At 41.0% G+C, this 19,456-nt stretch overlaps 1 protein-coding gene across 2 annotated transcripts; it reads right to left on the bottom strand.

The window, feature by feature from the left end:
- Positions 1–2,690: 2,690 nt before the first annotated feature.
- Positions 2,691–19,254, bottom strand: vps45 (vacuolar protein sorting 45 homolog). 2 transcript variants are annotated; one of them, XM_033637334.2, is made up of 16 exons: positions 18,994–19,254; positions 16,376–16,510; positions 16,235–16,295; positions 15,661–15,740; positions 15,323–15,391; positions 10,720–10,857; positions 10,518–10,628; positions 9,200–9,334; positions 7,614–7,727; positions 7,272–7,439; positions 5,330–5,488; positions 4,313–4,420; positions 4,044–4,165; positions 3,756–3,887; positions 3,305–3,410; positions 2,691–2,942 (listed from the first exon to the last, which is right to left on the bottom strand). In XM_033637334.2, exons 1-16 carry the CDS (start codon positions 19,084–19,086, stop codon positions 2,901–2,903), a joined length of 1,773 nt encoding a protein of 590 aa, XP_033493225.2. In that variant the 5' UTR covers positions 19,087–19,254; the 3' UTR covers positions 2,691–2,900. The 2 variants fall into 2 exon arrangements, with proteins under 2 accessions (XP_033493225.2, XP_033493226.1); XM_033637335.2 differs by lacking the exon at positions 3,305–3,410.
- Positions 19,255–19,456: the final 202 nt, after the last annotated feature.

Raw genomic sequence — 19,456 nt, 5'->3', positions numbered from 1 at the left:
GGTTTTCTCCCTCCTGTTCTTTCAGAGCATACAGCCTCAGGTACCATCTCCTCGCCAGAGTCGTGCATACCGTTGGAGGTGCCAGAGAGCTCTGTTGCTGTTATGTCGTAATGTATGTTGTTGTTTCTAATAAACTGACATGTTCACGTAAACAGTCCCAAGCCTATTATTAGTGACCTGTCTATTGAACTAGTCACCAGTAGGCATATTAACCCCCTTCACACACAGCTCTCTGTTGCTGGCAGATGTTTGTTGTTAAATATATTTACAGCTATGCAGCTGCTGGCACTATATTCTGTCTGCACGTGAAGCAGCCTTACATTCACATTACTTTTATTTGTAGTGTAACATACTTGCACATTCTTACTACATTACTTAATATGTATTTGACTTTTACTATTTATATGTTTATTAGTCTATACTGCTCATACCTGGCCCATAGTGTATTCATATTTAGTCATATTCATTCATTATTTATACCACACTTACACCACTGCCTGTACTGGTAGAATCTTCTATATTGTAGTCATAGTTGAACCCTAACATTGATTATACTATAATCACAATAAAGTTGAATGTTGTAACCGTGTTCTTGCAAAACTGTATGATATGTGACAGTATATAATCAGATCATTGCAGTCCTAATATGTAGTGTCTTAGTATCTCAAATTAAATAAACCATGTATGAAAGGAAGTGTGGGCGTTGGTTGTACACGCAGCTCAGTCAGTGCGACGTAACTTCCGCTGCGCAAAGGCTTGTGGGTCAGAATGGCCAAAGAAGCATGCTGACATGCATACTGCGAAATATGGCCGGATGTAGTAGAACATCCTGGTACTTTTGGCATACTGCATCTGACATACTATGTATTGGGACACACTAATTCTTTTTCTGGCATACTAAATAGTATGGTAGTATGGGTATTGGAACGCAGGGCTTCTCTCCTGATTGTGGCGATGAGATGACAGCAGCACCAGCGTGAAGAGCGTCAAGTAAAACTCCCTGCCATGATCGACTCACACCTGGTCCCAGATACCATATTGGATGAAAAAGTCCACTTAAAACTTCACCATTCCAAATCAGTTATTCTCAGTAAAATGGTTTATAACAATGATGCTAAGCAGATATCATTTAGTCACATTTTATAACGAATGTGGTAGTCATGTATATGCAATATGTACAACTATTTCAAAGGCTTAAAAGGAACAGTTTGATTTATTTGGTAACAATATGTTGTTTTTTGTCATTTGCAGCCTCACTTTTCACTTCAACATTTGAAAAGCATAACTGATTAGTGGGTTTGAGGTTTATGGGTTTAAGGGTTTAAGAATATAGAATAGTGTCTGCAAATGACCAATGCAAAACACTAGTGGGACGTAGGGCTAGGCAATAGGGAAAAAAAATCAAATATCACAATATCTTTGACTGAATACCACAATGTCAATACTTTGACTACTGTTGCTTTCCTAAGATATAATACACATAAGATATTTTTAATAAAGACTCATTGGTAATGTGGATATGATGACCAAGCAGGTAGAGGCAGAGAATAGAACAGCTAACAGCTGTCTGTTTTATGTCCATTATGTCTATTCTAATATGAAGCACTTATACTGCATTATTGTAAAGCACTTTGAGCTGCATTTCTTGTATGAAAGGTCCTATAGAAATAAAGTTCATTATTATTATTATCATTATTATCATCACCACATAAACATGGATATGAAGCTGCAGACTTGAGCCTTTGGCTCTTGTTAGCAGAAAGCTAGTCTCTATATACAGACTCTACATTCAGTGAATGTAGAGTCTGTAGGCAAACCCCAGAGATCTTGCTTCTGGAAGAAGAGCGGAAGAGCCCTGGTTTCCGGTTGTAGGCTGTTTGTAGTCCACGTGATATTGACCAATCACGTTTGAGCCAGCTGCAGTTGTTGCCAGGTTAAACGCTCCGTGCAGTGAACTAACAAGGCGGAACATAGTTGGTGTCACTGCAAACTCTGAATCCATTGCAATGGTTCATTATATTTACTTATATATAAACGTATAACAGAAATTCGCCTCCTCCGCCCAAATCAAACGGGAATGCCAAAAAAATGGGGGTCTGCCCCCAGAGGCTGTATCGCCGTCTGCCGGAAGTCAGACGCCGAATACAGCTGATGGGTTCCGAGAATGGCAGAAAGCTAAATGATTAGCAACATTTTCTCTCCAACTCTGAAACACTTCATCGATATTGTCATGTGTTTTTTTTTTCATTTATTTTCAGACTCTCTTTTAGATCAGTCCGTCTTCCTGGTTTGGGTTGCTTTGCAGTGTAGACAGTTGTTGCCAATGCTGGAATAGCAACTTTATCTGCAGGATTCTCCTCCATTGAATCAGGCTTCCACCATCTTAAGTGACGTGCACACACGTCTGTATCTGTAGAACAGCCAATAAGAACGCCATCTCTGAAATGACCTGTGATTGGCCAAAGTCTCCCATCAGGACTAGATTTTCTAAAACCTGAAAACAGAGCCAAGAGGAAGTGCTGAAGTCAAGTTTTCTCTCAGACCACTTGAATATGCTCAAAGTTTATTGTAAGATTTTTGCTAAATGAATAAAACCACCTATCCCAGCTTTAACTATAACTGTTAAAATATTTCAAATGAAACCAGAATCAAACTGACAGTAATGTAATGTAATGAATAAGACAAGTCTGTCATATTTCTTGGTGTTTTATTTTAACTTAAAACATTCAGTTGGTTTGACATGAAACCACACAGACACTTCAGAGGGGGACATGGACACAGAATATAATGTTGAACTGTTCCTTTAAACACACATGAACGCAAAATGACCGCAGACTGAGAGGAGGGAATGTTGTTGTTTTTAGCGTCTGCTGCCATGGCGACCACTTCCCTGTGCTCTGTCACCGCTGTGACCTGTCGCCATCATCACTTCCTCCAGGAAACTGAGAGAGAAACAAACAAACCCTGATGTCACTCAGGTACAAATACTTAAGCAATATCACACAAGAGGGAGTGATGTTGCACTGTATATCGCCACGGTTGTGATTCGGACAAGGCCGCAGGCCGAGTGCCGAAGACAATTACAGCCGTGACGATATACAGTAAGCTCCAACATCACAACCTCGAGTGTGATATTGCTTTTATACAACAGTTCAACAACAGCTTAAACACCAATGCTGAGTAAGGAAATGTTAACAGAAGGTGATGAAATAAATTATTTAAGAAAAAAAAAAACAGTTCCCCCAGTCTGTTGCCAGGCAACGCAGCACACACGCCAGGAACTCACAAACTACTTTGTATTTACATTGATCTGCAGCTGTGTAACTTCATCCAGTTCGGCTGATGAAACGTTGGCAAACCTGGATGTTGGCACGGCCGGATTCAGCTTCCTCGTCCTCTCCTGACGACCACTGATAATTTAATTCAAATGTAATTTTGGGGAAAATATCCATCTTCTTGGTGTATATAGTGTCATTTTGCGTCAATGTAGCAAGTTTGACAGCTGGTTAATTAACGGTTGTATTTATATTTATAACACCTGTGAGCGGAGTGATTTTACTGTTACATGTCCCAGTGATGTTATACTCTATATCAGCACTCACGGAATGCCTCTCGTCCAATCAAATTACTCGGTTGGAACTAACTGTTGTATAATGTACTTTTTACTTCACTATATTTATAATAATCGTTTTATCTGCCATGCTGACACAATGTGTGTGTGTGTGTGTGTGTGTGTGTGTGTGTGTGTGTGTTACCTTTTGGTGTTGTGTATGGTGCTTCCTCCCAGGACGATGCGGACTCCAGGTGTGCTGCGGTTCATGTTGTAAACAGTTAGAGCTTCTTCATATGTGGCTCCACCAATAAGAAACACCACAATGTCTTGAGGCCTGTAACACACACACACACACACACACAAACTAGCATGACAATGAAGCTAAAGACATTTGGATTAAACAGGAAGTGACTTTTAATCATGTTGTGTCTCTCTGTTTTTGTGTGTGTGTGTGTGTGTGTGTGTGTGTATGTGTGTATGTGTATGTTACCTGTCTCTGAGACTGCTGGGCCCCAGGTATGGGAACTGACTGTCCTTTAGTCGACCTTTGATCAGCTGATCCAGAGTGTCATGAAGCAGAGGCTGATGCTGAGTGTACACATTCTCTACACCCTAAACACACACACACACACACACACACAGGGAGTATTGTAATTATCTTGTACAATATAAACAAACATTAAAATATAAACACTAAATATATAAAAGGTGGAGTGTAGGTGAGGTGTATGGTGTACAGATGTGTTTGTGTGTACGTACCTTGAGGCCTTTGAAAAACTGTTTGGTGATGGCAACAGCGTCTGTCGGTGTGATGAGGTCACTCCCTCTGACTCTTTTTCCTCCGTACTCCACCACCGACTTCACCATCTAAAAAAAGACACACACACAAATCTTTATTAGTCAGTAAGTAACAGTCATGATAACCAACTTTAAATTGAATTACTGTAAATCTGGGGCGTTTCTAGGGAGGTCTGGGTATAAACTCAGACCCTCTAGGGCTGAGGCGAGGGTGTGTGCTTGCAGAATTTTTTATTTTTTTGGGTGGTTCCTGCTGTTCTGCCGGAAACACTACTGCCTAATTTCTTTTTATTTCACTGCATAGAGATTTAATTTTTAATAGTGATGTTAAGACAGGGCGGCATGGTGGAGTAATGGTTAGCACTGTCACCTCACAGCAAGAGGGTTCCTGGATCAATCCCAGGAGGGAGCCCTTCTGTGCGGAGTTTGCATGTTCTCCCCATGTCAGCGTGGGTTCTCTCCGGGCACTCCGGCTTCCTCCCACAGTCCAAAGACATGCAGGTTGGAGATAGGTTAACTGGTGACTCTAAATTGTCTGTAGGTGTGAATGTGAGTACAAATGGTTGTCTGTCTCTATGTGTCAGCCCTGCGATAGTCTGTCGACCTATACAGGGTGTATCCCACCTCTCGCCCAATGTCAGCTGGGATAGGCTCCAGCCCTCCCGCGACCCTCAAGAGGAGAAGCGGTAACGAAAATGGATGGATGGATGGATGTAGATTATGTTCTTCAAACCAATCTACAGTCATTTGTCTCTGATCAGTCTGTGAAGGTGTCTGTTAAGCAGCTCTACCTGCTGGCAAAGAGATGTTAGTGCAGCCTGACCTGTTGTAGATTACTGATTTTTCGAACTTGTTCAGTTGTATTGTTCCAATTGTTAGTCAGTAGACTGAAAAAGAAGCCACGCTTTGTTTTGTCCTTATGATTTGTGTTGATTTCGGTGTCCAATCTAAGCCAAGTGTTTGCGATGACATCATTACCCTGCGATGCCGCTCGGACACTCCCCTCCTGTTCAGCTCATCCATCAAAGCCGGCAGGATGCTGCTGCTGTGGCGTTCATATCTCAGAGCATAGAGCATGACAAGACGGACAGCATCCAGCTCGGAGAGACGAGAATTCTGCAGCAGCCGGCGGACGTTCTGAAACAAACAGGAAGCACAAGAGAAGATGAGACAAGCTGCAGACACAGACTCAGGAACTGGTTCTTACATTCTTTAATACAACAGCTTTATATTTTCACTGATGTTTACAGTCTGATCCAGCAGCTCAATGTTAAAGAAATAAGATGTTTGTTTTATTTCATTTTTATTTATTTAACCCATATTTAACCAGTTAAGTCCTGTTGAGATCAATGATCTTTTTTACGAGGGAGACCTGGCCAAAACTGCAGCACACAAAAAGATACAGTCAAACAACCACACAGTAAAAGAGCACCTACACACAATGACAAGACTCAATGGACTCATTCATCCTTGTACTTAGAGCTTTAAAGTCAGGCAGAGACGTGTGGTTGATGGTGGTGGTTGGGCATGTGGTTTGTAGGGGTGGGGGAAAAAAAACGATACAGCATAGTATACGCGATATGTTGCATGGCAATTGTATCCATACATAGGCGCCAGGTATCCATCTTTTATTGTATACATAATTAATTTCTGCAAATACACATTTCAATACAACTTCAGTTGCTTTTTCGGTCCACTAGATGATGCTAATTTCTAGGTTTTTTTTTGCCTGGTGATGCCTGTAGAGGTCTCAGTCAGCAGCATTTGGCAGGAAGTTCATCAAAAACGTCATTTGAACTCTGTTTTTAGCCTCATTGTAGCCTGCAGCTCTAACTGCCTCTCTGGGCACTGTGCTCACGTGTGGGTGCTTGCGCGAGACCGTGAGACATGGGCACCCTGTTCATGTGTGTTCACATGCTTTCGCTGGTCTTGCGCGCACACGTGAGCACGGTGCAAATGACGTTTTTCCAAACAACTTTTTATGTCGGGGCTTCAGGACACTTGGATCACTACGGACAAGCAGTATGGAGATATTTTGTGGTTTCAATTATGTGTTTTTGGACGTTTGAATCTGGGGCAACCTCCATTAGGTGGAGTTGTGTTGCTACCCCCTCTCCCCTTGGATCTCCGCAAGTGTTGTGAGGACTCTAAAACTTCACCTGAGCCTCCATCGGCATATGGGTGAGTAGATAATGGCTGAATTTTCATTTTTGGGTACACTATCCCTTTAAAACACATGAACCTAGGTATGTGACTCCACCCCCATGTTTTTTCACCGACGCAGCCGTACCCAAGCTCTATGGAGAAGTGAAGCATAAAGCTGAGGAATCTTTGAGTACAGCAGGAAGGGTGGTGTTAACTTGTGACACCTTCAAGGTCAGTGGATTCATATATGACTATAGCGACACATTATCTCACAGAGGACTGGAGACTGCTGTCTCAAAATGCAGCACAAGAATGGAACAGACAATGTGTCTAACATGGGTGTTGCCATTCAGTTAGCAGGATACCTGCATGTGAAGTGTCTTGCCCAGGCTTTTAACCTGGCCTCTCTAAGGGCATTAAATCTGCCCACAGTTTAGTCTGTCAGGTGTATGCAGCATTTCTAACAGGTTTTATGTCTGCTTTACATCACATTTTGCTGCAATAAAAATGATTAAAGTCAGATGAACAGACTGAAAACATTATCTTAGGAGGTAAAACTGATGTTGACAAAGTTTTCCTTTGGGGAAGTAATATGCAGTTGGAAAATAATCAGCAATACTCAGCATATTGCAATACATTTAATATCACAATAGTATCGTAGCATGACCTAAGTATCATGATAATATCGTATTGAGGGCCCTCTGGTGTTTCCCACCCCAAGTGGTTTGTGGTGGAATGGTTGTTAGTTGGTGGTGGTTGTTAGTGTTGTAGTTACCTGCTGAGCGCTGGAGTGGTCGTTCTGACAGGACAGCTCCTGCTCCACCTCTGACACCTCCATCAGCTGACGCTCAGACACCAGCCGAGACAGCTCACCCACCACTGTCACGTGTTTGGACACAGTGCCCGACATCTTCTTAAACTGAGGGTAGTTATCAACAAAGGCCTGCAGACAGACAGACAGACAAGAGAAAGACAGACAGACAGAGAGACAGGTAATGCACTCTGAGGACACAAACACCAGGAAAAAAAGTTTGGAGATTTCAACCAGCAACCTCTCAGAACAGCTGTCTGTCCATCTGTCCATTCCACTGTCTGCCTGTCTGTCTGTCTTTCTGACCTTCATGTCACTGATGGACTCCAGCTTCTGTTGTTCTTTCGGTTTTTTCTTCTGGAAATCTTCCATCAGGTTTTTAATGTTGGTGCCGATTTCTGCAAAGTTCAGGTACAAGTTCTGATGTGCACACACACACACACACACACACACACACACACACACACACACCATTTTATTAGTCAATAAATCATTTTATTATTACTAATCTTGTTATTATTATTATAATAAATAATATAACTTAAACGTGTTATAATAATATAACACGTTTCTTAAGTTATTTGCCTTTACACATTAAAAAATTGATTTTTTTTTCCTTGTATGACATTTTAAATAGAGTCCGTCAGAAAACTACAACATGTCATCATACCCAGTGCCAGGAGAAGTACTCAGATCTATTATCTCAGTAAAAGTACTAATGCTACACTGTAGAAATAGAAATACTCTGTTGTGTAAGATTTACACTCCTGTGTCAAATTGATGGTGTACCTACTGCGTAGGCTCTGTGTTGATGTAAAGCCTATGCCGTAGCCTGGCTTGATCTCCCCAAAAATATAACTACACGTTGCAGTGACGCAGACCTCCTGTCTATTTTTGTAAGCTCAAACCATTTTCCCACAGTGGAAAGCCTTTATTTACTTTCATTTCACAGACAAGAAACAACAAATTGTGAAGACAATAAAGCCTCCACAAAATAGCATTTTAAGTCTTGTGTCTGATTTATCCTGGCTTCAGATGAGTAGAGGCTGCCATAGGCCTGTGCTAATAACATTAGCATGTTACATTTGTTTGGAAAACATGTTTAGCACAAGACAGTTGTTTTGTCGGTAAACCTTGTGAGTTGTAATGGATTGCTGTTGTCCCTGGTTTTATATGAGTAGAGGAAATGTCTGCTAGCCACTGGGCTAATTTATCCTATGTAAAATGCCATAGGGTTGTGCTAAAAACATTAGCATGTTGTATTTGTAGGGAAAATGTGTCCAGCAAAAGACAAGTGCTTTGTCTGTGAATCCTTTGAGTCATAATGAAGCTGGTTTGTGAAGTTGTGTGTGAAACTGTCTCTATTAAGCCATGTTTAATGTGTGTTTAATGTGTTTTTTGAATCAACTAAACTTTACAGCACTTCACAGAAACCCCACCGTCAACTAGTGTTTTGGAGGTGTAACAGCAGAGTGACACTGACACATGACCAAACAAGTATAAATGCTCATAATGGCATAGGCCACATGCATAGACTTCAGCGTAGGCTCTGCATAGAGCTGACACACAAGTATGAATCCACCTTTACACGTAAATGTCCTGCATTTAAAATTTTACTCAAGTTTATGTACAAAAGTATTAGCATCAACATATATTTAAAGTACCCAAAGTAAAAGTACTCATTATGCTGAATAACATATATATTGTATTATCATTACTGATGCATTAATGTGTTTATCACTTGAAATGTAGAGCTCATTTTAATCAATGTATACTGCTGGGTAGATCAATCTATGAAAATACACCATGATTTACTATCGATTATATTCTGTATTAATCTGAAGATAAAAGTGCTTCATTCAATGTTCTCCGTGTTCTTTGAGCAGACTCACATTGGCGTAGAACTCGTCGTTTTCTGCAGACAGAACCACCTCCTTCAGGTCTTTGCTGATCCCCGGCACTCTGGAGAGGTCGATCCTGTTGTTGTTCAGACCCAGCAGCTCGTGGACCATTGCCTGGTACGTCCACTGAGCAACACATCAACACATTAACACATACAGTAAACACAGACACTTCATTCATAGAGAATGTGAGTGAATAAAGTTATCACTGTATAACTTATTAAGTGCCAAGGCGCATGTCAATTAAATGTAAATATGAACATGTTTTTTAGGAATAGCTCATTAAATGTGCACATTTAAGTTGATTTTATGATAACAGGAAACTATGGTGGCCCTGAGAGCTTAATTCTCTGCAAGAACCACACAACACAACAGAAACTGTTTCCAGGGGACATTAAAAAGTGATGCACATAACTGAATTTAGCCTTCAGCTTATAATTCACCTGCCAGTAGAAATAATCTGACAAAATACACACAGTTAATTGTGAATCAGGCTAAAGTTTGCTCCTTTTACATGCCTCTTCAAGGCAGAAATTTCACACCGTTATTCCGCCTTGCTGTGCTGTGTTAAAGGTACCATCATGAAATGAGGGGACAGAGTTGTCTCACCTTTAAGCCAGCACTGGAGGTAACAGCACCGAAACGATGTCTGTATGAACCACAGGTTTGCAATAATATCTAGATACTGTATGCCAAGATGGAGTTGCTCACCTGGTGCATACACCAAAAAAAGCAGCAGCCGAAAATGTCCACAAATTAGGAAAATAATGCTCATTGTTTCATCACAGAAAGTGTCCATATGAAGTTTAAAATATTATTCATGCCGTCAAACTGCAATGTATTTTGTCTGGAATTGTTAATAGTTTGTGATTTGTTTTGACCTTTGAATGTTACTTGGTGACAGTTTTTAAAGTAACTACAGCAAGTGAACATAATAGCTTGTTTTTGGCACTGGCTAATACTACGCTAAAGCTTAACACTAGGCTAGCAGAGGATATCTGCAATAATATCTGAATCATGTGATCACAATGTTAATGTTAAGCAAAAAAAAAGAGTAGACTTGAACAGCTTCACAGGACAGAAACCATGACAACAGCAACAGTGTTTCTGTGTGAGCTATCTGCAGCACGTTCAGTTTCAGGGCCACCGTAGGGAACTACATAAAATCATGAATGCATCATTATTTGAGTAAGACGTTGAATTAACAGCAAGAAGAGATCATTGTTTCCTCTAAGTAAACTTGTGACTGTGTCAGTGCTGTTTGTGATTTAAAGCTGATGTCATGGTGTGGTGCGCTGTGATAGGTCACCTGGTTGAGCAGCGGCGTTATGGCGTCATCGCTGCGGTCGAGGATCAGCAGCAGAGGAGGAACTTCAGTTTTCCTGAAGTCAAACAGCTCGTACTCCTTCGTGATGATTTGCTGACGGGTGGAGCGTAAAGGAGGTTAATGTTAACATTTACCTGAGAGATTTGTGATAAGTGTGATGAGTGTGATGTGTTGCTGTGGAAACCTTGACACTCTCTGCGAGGCGTTTGGACATGTCGGAGGACAGCTGGTAGCGGATCATTGGACATTTCTTCAGGGAAAGAAGGACGGAGGTCAAACCCTGAGTACACCGAGACAACATGGAGGGCTCCCAGCTCCGACCCTGACAAGTACACACAAATATGCATATAGAGAGGCCGTGGTGAACGTTATGCTGCCTGTAACATCATCCAGCATGACTGGTTTGGCGGTCAGTCAGTGATGGTCTGGGGAGGCATATCCTTGGAGGGTCACACAGACCTCAACGTCATAGCCAACGGTACCCTGACTGCTGTTAGGTACCAGGATGACACAAAAGCCTACTAAATGCACAAAATAATGTGAAATGAATGGATTGCCAATGTAAGGGACAGCCCGTGCAGCAGTTGCTAAGTGATAGGGTACACTTTTCGAATTTCTGCTACCAATTAAAAAGAAGTATAGGCATATGGCCAATTGTCCCTGTGTTCTACCTATTTTTACCTGTTTACAGACACAGAATTGGATGCAAAAAATAAAGGATGTGATTAAGAGTGATACAAATAAACCTAAAGAGGGAAAAACAGAGTACCAGTAGAGGAATCTGGTTTTATTTGGAACTCTGACATTCTAAATTAGAAGTATGTTTTCAGCTGTAGCTAAAGCCCCGTTTCCACCGAGCAATACGGTACGGTTCAGTTCAGTTCAGTGCGCATTTTTTCTGTTTCCACTGTGAAAAGTTGTGGATGGTACCAATAGAACTGTTCCTTACCATCCCCATTTTTGGTTTCCCCTTTGTTGGGGTACCTAGCACACAGATCTGGTACTAAAAGGTGGAGCTGTGAACACTGCAGTCCGTTGATTGGTCAATAGCGGACGTCACTCTGCTCAGGGCTGAGTTGTGGCTGGTTTTGAGGCTCATGTAACTACTGTTCATACTGTGGAGAGTTTTATTAGTAAACTGTAACTATAAAATGAAAGGATGTTTTGCTGCCTCTCACAGCAGATGTAGATTGAGAAAAAAATAACTTAATTAAGTGGGCTGACTGACAGCCACTTTTAGGGTGGAATGTTTACTTGTAATGTTACTCAATGCATGAGGTGACAACGTGAATCCATCAGCACACTTTAAATTTCTTCGACCATTACTTCAGGTTTTATTGTCTGTCTTGGATGACATACACTTTCTTGAAACGTTCATATATATCTTAATTATGTGACCTGCATATATGCTAATCCTCACTTGGAGAAAAAAAACGCGTCGCAGAGCATCGCTCCTGTGGGCTCCGGCAACACTAAACCCCTGCGCTTGCCTGAGAAGGATTAAATGCACAAAGCTGCTATTTTTAAATATCCCATGGAGAGAGACTCTCACTGCAGCATGTTCTATTTTGTTCTGAAAATGTCGGCGTGCAGCCTCGTTCTGTGGACGATAAACGGTGCTAAGGTGCAGACTTCCATCTGTGTCACCAGTAATGAGGAAATACAGTGAGTGCTGGACGGAGCAGTGAGTGACAACAACCTCGCCCACATTTAGGGTACTGCTTGCAGTGGAAACACTAAGGTCTAGGTCAGAGCCGTCCTCCCTTTAAGTGAATTAAGTGGCTGCTTAGGGCCCTGTGGCCACTAGAGGGAACCCAGATGGATGCACAGTAAACTGAATTGTTTACAACAATTTGAACTTATTTATGATTTTTAGATATAATGATTAAGATACTGATATAAAGTAATGGACTCCAAAATTTTTTTAAAAAAATGCTAATGATAAATGTTAATGTTTTTTCCTACCAGGCCCATCATCATCCCACACTGAAGCTGACTCATCATCAGCCCCTGGGGTTGGTTCCAGTGATACATTTGGTAAGTTTCATGTTTGCTGCCAAATTGTGGATGTCTTTCTTGGAAAATTAAATTTTGTACACAAAAGTTACTGAAGCTTTTCCAACTGATCTTACTCCTCGGATCCAGTTGAAACTGCTGATCAAAGCCACCCAACATCTGTTCTTGAGTAAGTGAGTGTAGCAGTAAACTATGGCCCATCATGTTGATAGAGGTAAAAATGTAATGCATAAGGTTTATAATTGCATACGGTATCTGGTTTTGTGTATCCTTAACTGTCTATTTATGGCAAAGTAGGGCCCCTGGAGCTTATCCTGCTTAGGGCCCTCAGATGTCCAGGGCCAGCCCTGGTCTAGGTACCATGTCTGAAGGGTTACGTTTGGTCTGTCTGTCACCACAAGTGTTTGGTGGAAACGAGGCTTGAACTACTCTACATAGATCTACAGTTAATTGCTTCATTATGTTAGCTGATAAGGTATTTGCAAATCTTAAGCTACTTAGTAATGTGGAGCAAATGGTCCAAAAGAAATATAGGAACACTGCAGATAGTAACATTATGTCATTCTATCAGCATGGTGCTGGTCAGTCTCATGTTTGTTGTTGTTTTGAGCGATGCTCGTTTGAGGCTACAGAGCACGAGCAACAGGATGCTGACTGCAGTTCATTTAACAACCTTGGAAAGAGGGGTCACTAATAACAAGCATTTTCTTAAAGTTCCATATAGAACTTTAGTTGTTAATAGTTGTTATAAAGCTGACACTGTATTCATCACTTACTTTATATAATACTTGGTACTAGGTACACACTCACTATTTACTTAAGTAGTACTTGGTACACTTGGGCCCAGATTCACAGACAAGGTTTATATCAAGCCAGGAGTAGGACTAAGTCAGACTAGTTAACCTAGGCCATTTAAGTGGTTGGCATGAACGTGGCTTAAATTTGTCTTAGTTAGTCTGAGACTATGGAGTCCTGGAGTGAGCATAAATGAGAACACCTGGGTCAAGCCTCGTTAGATTAAGTGGGAGCACAGCCTGTTAGCCTAATGGTGCTAATAAAAACCCAGAATGGAATTGAGGACAGCATTGCTGGAGGGAATTTTGACACCAAACAATGGCTGAAGCTAAAAGAACACGCTCAAAGAACTATACTGAGCATGAAGAAACTCTACTTAAACAAATTGTGGGAAATCATGCTGTTATTGAAAGTAAGAGCCATACTGCTGCTACTGAGCATAAGAAGAGGAGTGCTTGGGCTGCCATTTGCAGTGAATTCAATGCAAACGAAAATGTAACCACAAGAGCAGTACAGCAACTGCAGCTGAGATATGTCCATTATGATCCGTATATCGCAGATGTCATATAGTTCTGTGACATTATTTATATTGAATGATATCTGCCTTCACAGACTCTGTGGAAGAACATCAAATTAGATTTGAAAAAAAAAAAAAGAATACAGAGGCCAGAAGAGAGAGATTTACTACTGGTGGTGGACCACCACCAAGTAAAGACAAGACAGATGAATTGGGTGACTTGTTGTCTGGAATAATAGAGGACCAGCAACCTCTGGATGGTATACCAGATGATGACCATTTGGACAGTGGACATGAAGAACTGAGCACAAATGGTAAATGTTCCAAAGAAAATAAATCAGTTCTGTCAATCATTCTGTACATACAGTATATTCCACTGTCCGTGTCTCTCTGTATTTTATTTCATTCTAAGGACCACATGACTTTGTGAATCTAACAGTGTCCTTTTCCCCGAGGAAATTATTCTAACGCTGTTGGAAGAGCCAGTGCGCAGTGACTGTGCACCCTCCACATCTGGTATGGCATCCCAGAGAAATGACATGAAAATGAGAATTCTACAGGTTGAATTGGATATGAAATTAAAAGAGAGCTACTCAAAGAAAGATGCATGAGCAATGCTGAACAATGTAATGAAATACTGTAAGTTGTGAAAATAAATGTTTTCTCACTTGGCAAGAGTGTGAGTATTGTAGTAACCACAAACTGCGTTTTAGATCAGCCTTGGTTGAGTTTCTCATTTAATTAAATGCATCTTTTTGTCTAACTGAAGTGCTACAATGTGAATGCAGCATAAGGGAATTTAATGTACAGACTTCTCAGTTCACAAATGGCATTGCAGACATTGTGAACTATTCTACACACTGTTGCTTCACTGACACCACACAAATCACCAGTTTCAAGATGAAAGGTTGCAGATGCCAAGAACCTCAAAGTGATCAGAACTGGGAGAGAACTGGGTACAGGCCTTCCTCTTTGAGACATAGAGGAAAGTCTAGGCTCAAGCAAAGTGATTATCTCCAGTGCATTTTCTTTGTACATACGAAAGCGGTTTTGGAAAGCTATTTCATCAAACTGATTCAACAGATTACTCCTATCCACAAGTATTTGTCTGGCTGGCCTCTGTAGTGCATATTGGTCTTCATTTAGATATTCCAAATACTCCATGCTCCAAAACAGTCTGTGCTCCCTTTAAACCCGCCTCTTTGAAGGATTAATTTAAGCTTCAATTTAGTCCTAGAGTAGCTCTAATCCACCCTCTCGCCATCAGTTTTGTTTAATCCAGAACAGACTAAATCTACGACTATATTAAGATAAGTCTGTGCAAGTGACTTAGAGTTAAGCCAGCTCAAACAGCATTTTCGTCTTGGACTAGGCTTAAGCCTTGTCTGTGAAACCGGGCCTTGATGTTTAGCTTCCTGTTAGAGGCTTTAAAGAGTTAGAAAGGTTTGTGGTTTCTCACCCTGGCGACTCCCTGCAGGTTGAGGGAGAACAGGTGAGGATTCACTGCAATGAAGTCTCCATAAAACTCCTGCACACACGCACACGCGCGCGCACACACACACACACACACACACACAAACACACACACAGAGGTCATATGTCAAACTTCTCAGCTATGTGTCTAAACAATTAATTAATGCACCAATAATTTTATTAATTAATAATTGTATTGTTTGATCTTTAGACAACACGTGCACACAAAATGTCCATCAGAAATGATCTAATAACTTACTTCAATAACCAGAGTAAGTTGTAAAACAGTAAACACTGAAGATACTGGATGTTGGATGGACTCACCTGGACTTCAGCCACCACTTCCTGTTCATCAGCCTCAGCAAGAGCTTTGATCTCACTCTTACTGATGACATTACTAAAGTCTGGAACACGCACGAACACACACACACACACACATACACACAGCAGTCAGAAGATTTAAAACTAAATATAATGTTTAAAAAGCTCAGACAAAATTAAAAGCTTCGAGGGGTTGAACTAACCTGTATTTGTTTACATTTAGTCAAACTGTCTCCATTCAAAGTGTGTTGAATGATGTCTGAGCAGCGGTGTACCCATGAATGTACAGATAACTATCACTGGATAACTTTGACACTGAAGATAACTTAAAAACATGATGATTCTCAGGCAAGTTCTGCAGCTTCCTTTTTCTGTGATTTCTAAGTGGATTTATGGACGTTTATTCTGGATGGACATCACAGATAAAGGTATCTTCATTGAGTGTCAGTCACGCTGAATCTTAAGATGTGTCTATCACGTGTGTCAGTGTGATTACTGAGTTATGACTCCGGGAAGAAAAAGTGAAATTTGATGAGCCTCCATCAGTGTTAACACTTCGAGTGTTTAAGTAACTTACAAATGAAGTAGACGCTGTACTTTGGTCTCCGTAGCTCCTGGATCAGATGTTCCACATTCTCCTGCAGAAAACAAACAAACAGACACTCAGTATTATTATCACTAAAACAAATGTTATTATCACACACAGGCGGTTCTGTACCTTGGTGGGTCTCAGGAAGCAGATGGCCTTCAGGTGTTTCATGCTGTCTCTGTTCTGAGAGTCGATCCGTTCAAACAGGTAAACCTCCTTCTGCAGGATCTCTGACTGAGTGTAGACCACGCTCACTATACTGGTCTGAACACATCACACACACACACACACACACACTACATATATATATATATATATATAAAATAGTGTACAGATACATCATCAGGCTCTGGGGCCTCATTACAGAAATGTCCACAATGTGAAATCCTCTCATTTCAGTTTAGGATGTCATTCAAGATTTTCACTCTTTCAGAAACATGTTTCATTACTGCATTTACAAAACAGTCTTATCTTACCTTGGGATTTAGCTATTATCGATCCAGCCTAACTTAGGGATTTCCCAGGTTAGGAATCCTGAGTTAGGATGGCATAGATTCTGTCCTTAAATCAAAAAACTGCCAAAAATGTGTCTGTATGGCAAAGAAGACAGGATAGCAGAAGAGATACCCACACACCAATGCAACGAGGCTGGACAGTCACAAAAAAGTTTCACAGGCTGAGATCAATGCAAAAAAAATCAATTTATCTAGAACAGCTATGCACAAAACGAAGGATGCTCAAAGTGCAAAAAATAAGAAGTGATTATAAACTGCAGCAAATGTTTCAGTCCTTGACTTTTGTCAGTGCCACATGATAAGGACTCAAATTTCTTCTCCTTAGGCCCAATCCCATTTCTACCCCTTAAATCTTCCACTTGATATTGAGTGCACTCGTTTGCAAGATAACCCTTGACGAGGGAAGTGAGAAATATTAGGGTAGAGATCTTTCCCTAAGAAATGAGACACCACTTCATACAAATCGGCGTGGCCGACGTGCAGGCATACGTCACGCGTAGTAGCGACGCAATGAAAATGCTGGTGTTCTGACAAATGGAGCTACCCGCTCAGAATGACCTACCAGTAGCGAAAGAATCAGAATGGACTACAAGTTCTATAAATGTAGGTAAAACTAGAGCAGCTCATTCTGTCAGGTAGAAATATCTATCACAATGTGGTTAAAAGTAGAGTAGGCCATTATATAGGGTAGGAATTATCCATCAATATGCTACTACCTCTATAAATGTGGTTAAATGTAAGGTTGTGTTGCCTGGTATGGTTTTAGTGGGGTTTTTTCGTCACTTAAACGCACCATGAATGAGCAGTTTGTGTTAGAAGGTCATTCTGAGTGGTAGCTCTATTGGTCAGAACCCCGGCACCAGCATTTGTGTTGTGGCGTGTGTGTGCTATGTTTATTCTTCTCCGTCTGATGAATCAACGGAGAACAAATGCTGAAAACAGGAGGCGCCTATGACGTCTTCTAGTTCTGATCGATTTTGTTCGGGTAAGTCGATTTGTTTAAATATTTTGACACTGTGTTCAACCAAGTTGCTGATGAGTTTACGCTAATCCAACCATCTGTTGTTTGTATAGCCTACATTCCGATCATACAGTAAAAAATTTTTTCCATAACTTGCTGACTTCGCATGGTGTTCTGGGAAATTTCATCTTCCACTTCGTTGAAAGAGTGGGTCGGGGCTCCCTTGGAATCTAGGGCGGGTTTTAAGTGTTGGAAACCACTTCCACTACCTCAATTCTGTTTTGGGACACCACTAGCCTAAACGTGAACACGCACAACCAAGTGCAAGTGAGTATTTCTAGGGGAAGTATGGGTATTGGGACAGGCCCTTGTACTGCCTTACTGCACATAAACAAAAGCAACCAATCAGAGCTGAGGAGGCTCTAACACAGCTGTCAATCATATCAATCACTGCTCGTGGACTGCAGTCATGTTAAACAAGGCAGCCATGTTGGAAACAGTCGAGCCCACTAGCCGGACCAACTCTCTCATTTTACACCTGAACAGTACACAAAAATATGTATTTCTGAGAACATCCGAGGCAATAAACCGGCAATGCAGTAACAGAATCTTGATTCATATTTGATCAGCACTGCATAGTTTTACAGTTTGACCACAGTTCACGAGGCTTGATTGACATCTGCATCCCTTGACCCCTTGCCACTGATTGGTTGTTCTTTCTGTTTAGGCATTGTGGCTTCAAGCAAATGCCATTAGAAGCACTACAAGGAGGATCGGGATTTCTTAAGACTATCTGTCTCATGTAAAGAGTTAGTCTCATAAAGGTCTCCGACTGTAGTTTTAACTTGTAACTACCAATGCTAAATATAGCAAGAAAGTAAAATGTAAAATGTCTGTTTAAAGGAAAAAAAGTGTCTGTGTCAACGTCCTGTTTTAAATTTAAAGACTGGACATTTACGGAGTGAGGTGTATGTGTGTGTGTGTGTGTGTGTGTGTTCACATGTTAAAAAACGTTAGTGCTCGTGATTAGTGATATCATCATCATCATCATCATCATCATCATCATCAGTTGCTCTGATAACATATTAGTGAACAGACCTCTGTCTCTCACTGATCAGTCCGATATTTAAACACCGTTTACAGGATGTAAACAAACAGCCGACTGACAGACAGTAACGTTACTAACATATATATAACTAGTATATATACACAGCATAACTATATAACTAGCACTTGATATACATTGTAAACACACCCGGTGTGTCTCTTACCGTCTCTCTGTCCATCAGCAGCACCTTCATCCCAGGCCCGCTGTTTTCGATCATCTTCGAAATGTACTGCTTCACCGCGAGCGTCACGTTCATGATGGCGACAGAGAGTGTAAACAACAACAAAACAACGACAACGACAAATAAACAACAGCAGCAGCGGTGGAGGATCTGTTTCAGTCTGCTAGGAAATTTTCGGAGAAAAATCAGCAGAGCTGCTGCGACAACTCTGCTGTGAGCTTCTTTCCGGGTTGGTGACGTCCTACGTCGTACCAATGACGGTAAACTTCTTCTTCCTTTGGTTTCATGGCAGGTTGCAACCATCGCTTATTAGGGTGCATACCGCCATCTACTGTACCGGAGAATGTAGTATGAGTTACTATCTATGGTTACTATCCTGAACTACTGTACATCATTAGGTAGCCTAACTAATAATCCTTATTTTTTTTAATCAAATAATAATAAT

The sequence above is a fragment of the Epinephelus lanceolatus genome, chromosome 16, assembly GCF_041903045.1.
Source record: "Epinephelus lanceolatus isolate andai-2023 chromosome 16, ASM4190304v1, whole genome shotgun sequence".
Taxonomy (NCBI): domain Eukaryota; kingdom Metazoa; phylum Chordata; class Actinopteri; order Perciformes; family Serranidae; genus Epinephelus; species Epinephelus lanceolatus.
Note: the sequence above shows the minus strand (reverse complement) of the source record. Positions and strands in the feature narration are given on the sequence as shown.

Coding starts and splice junctions, on each gene's coding strand:
- vps45 (XM_033637334.2), bottom strand. CDS start 19,086: ATGAACGTGACGCTCGCGGTGAAGCAGTACATTTCGAAGATGATCGAA. Junction 15,392..15,660: donor AAGTGGTGGCTGAAGTCCAG/GTGAGTCCATCC, acceptor GCGTGTGTGCAG/GAGTTTTATGGAGACTTCAT. Junction 2,943..3,304: donor TTACACAGCTGCAGATCAAT/GTAAATACAAAG, acceptor TTTCTCTCTCAG/TTTCCTGGAGGAAGTGATGA.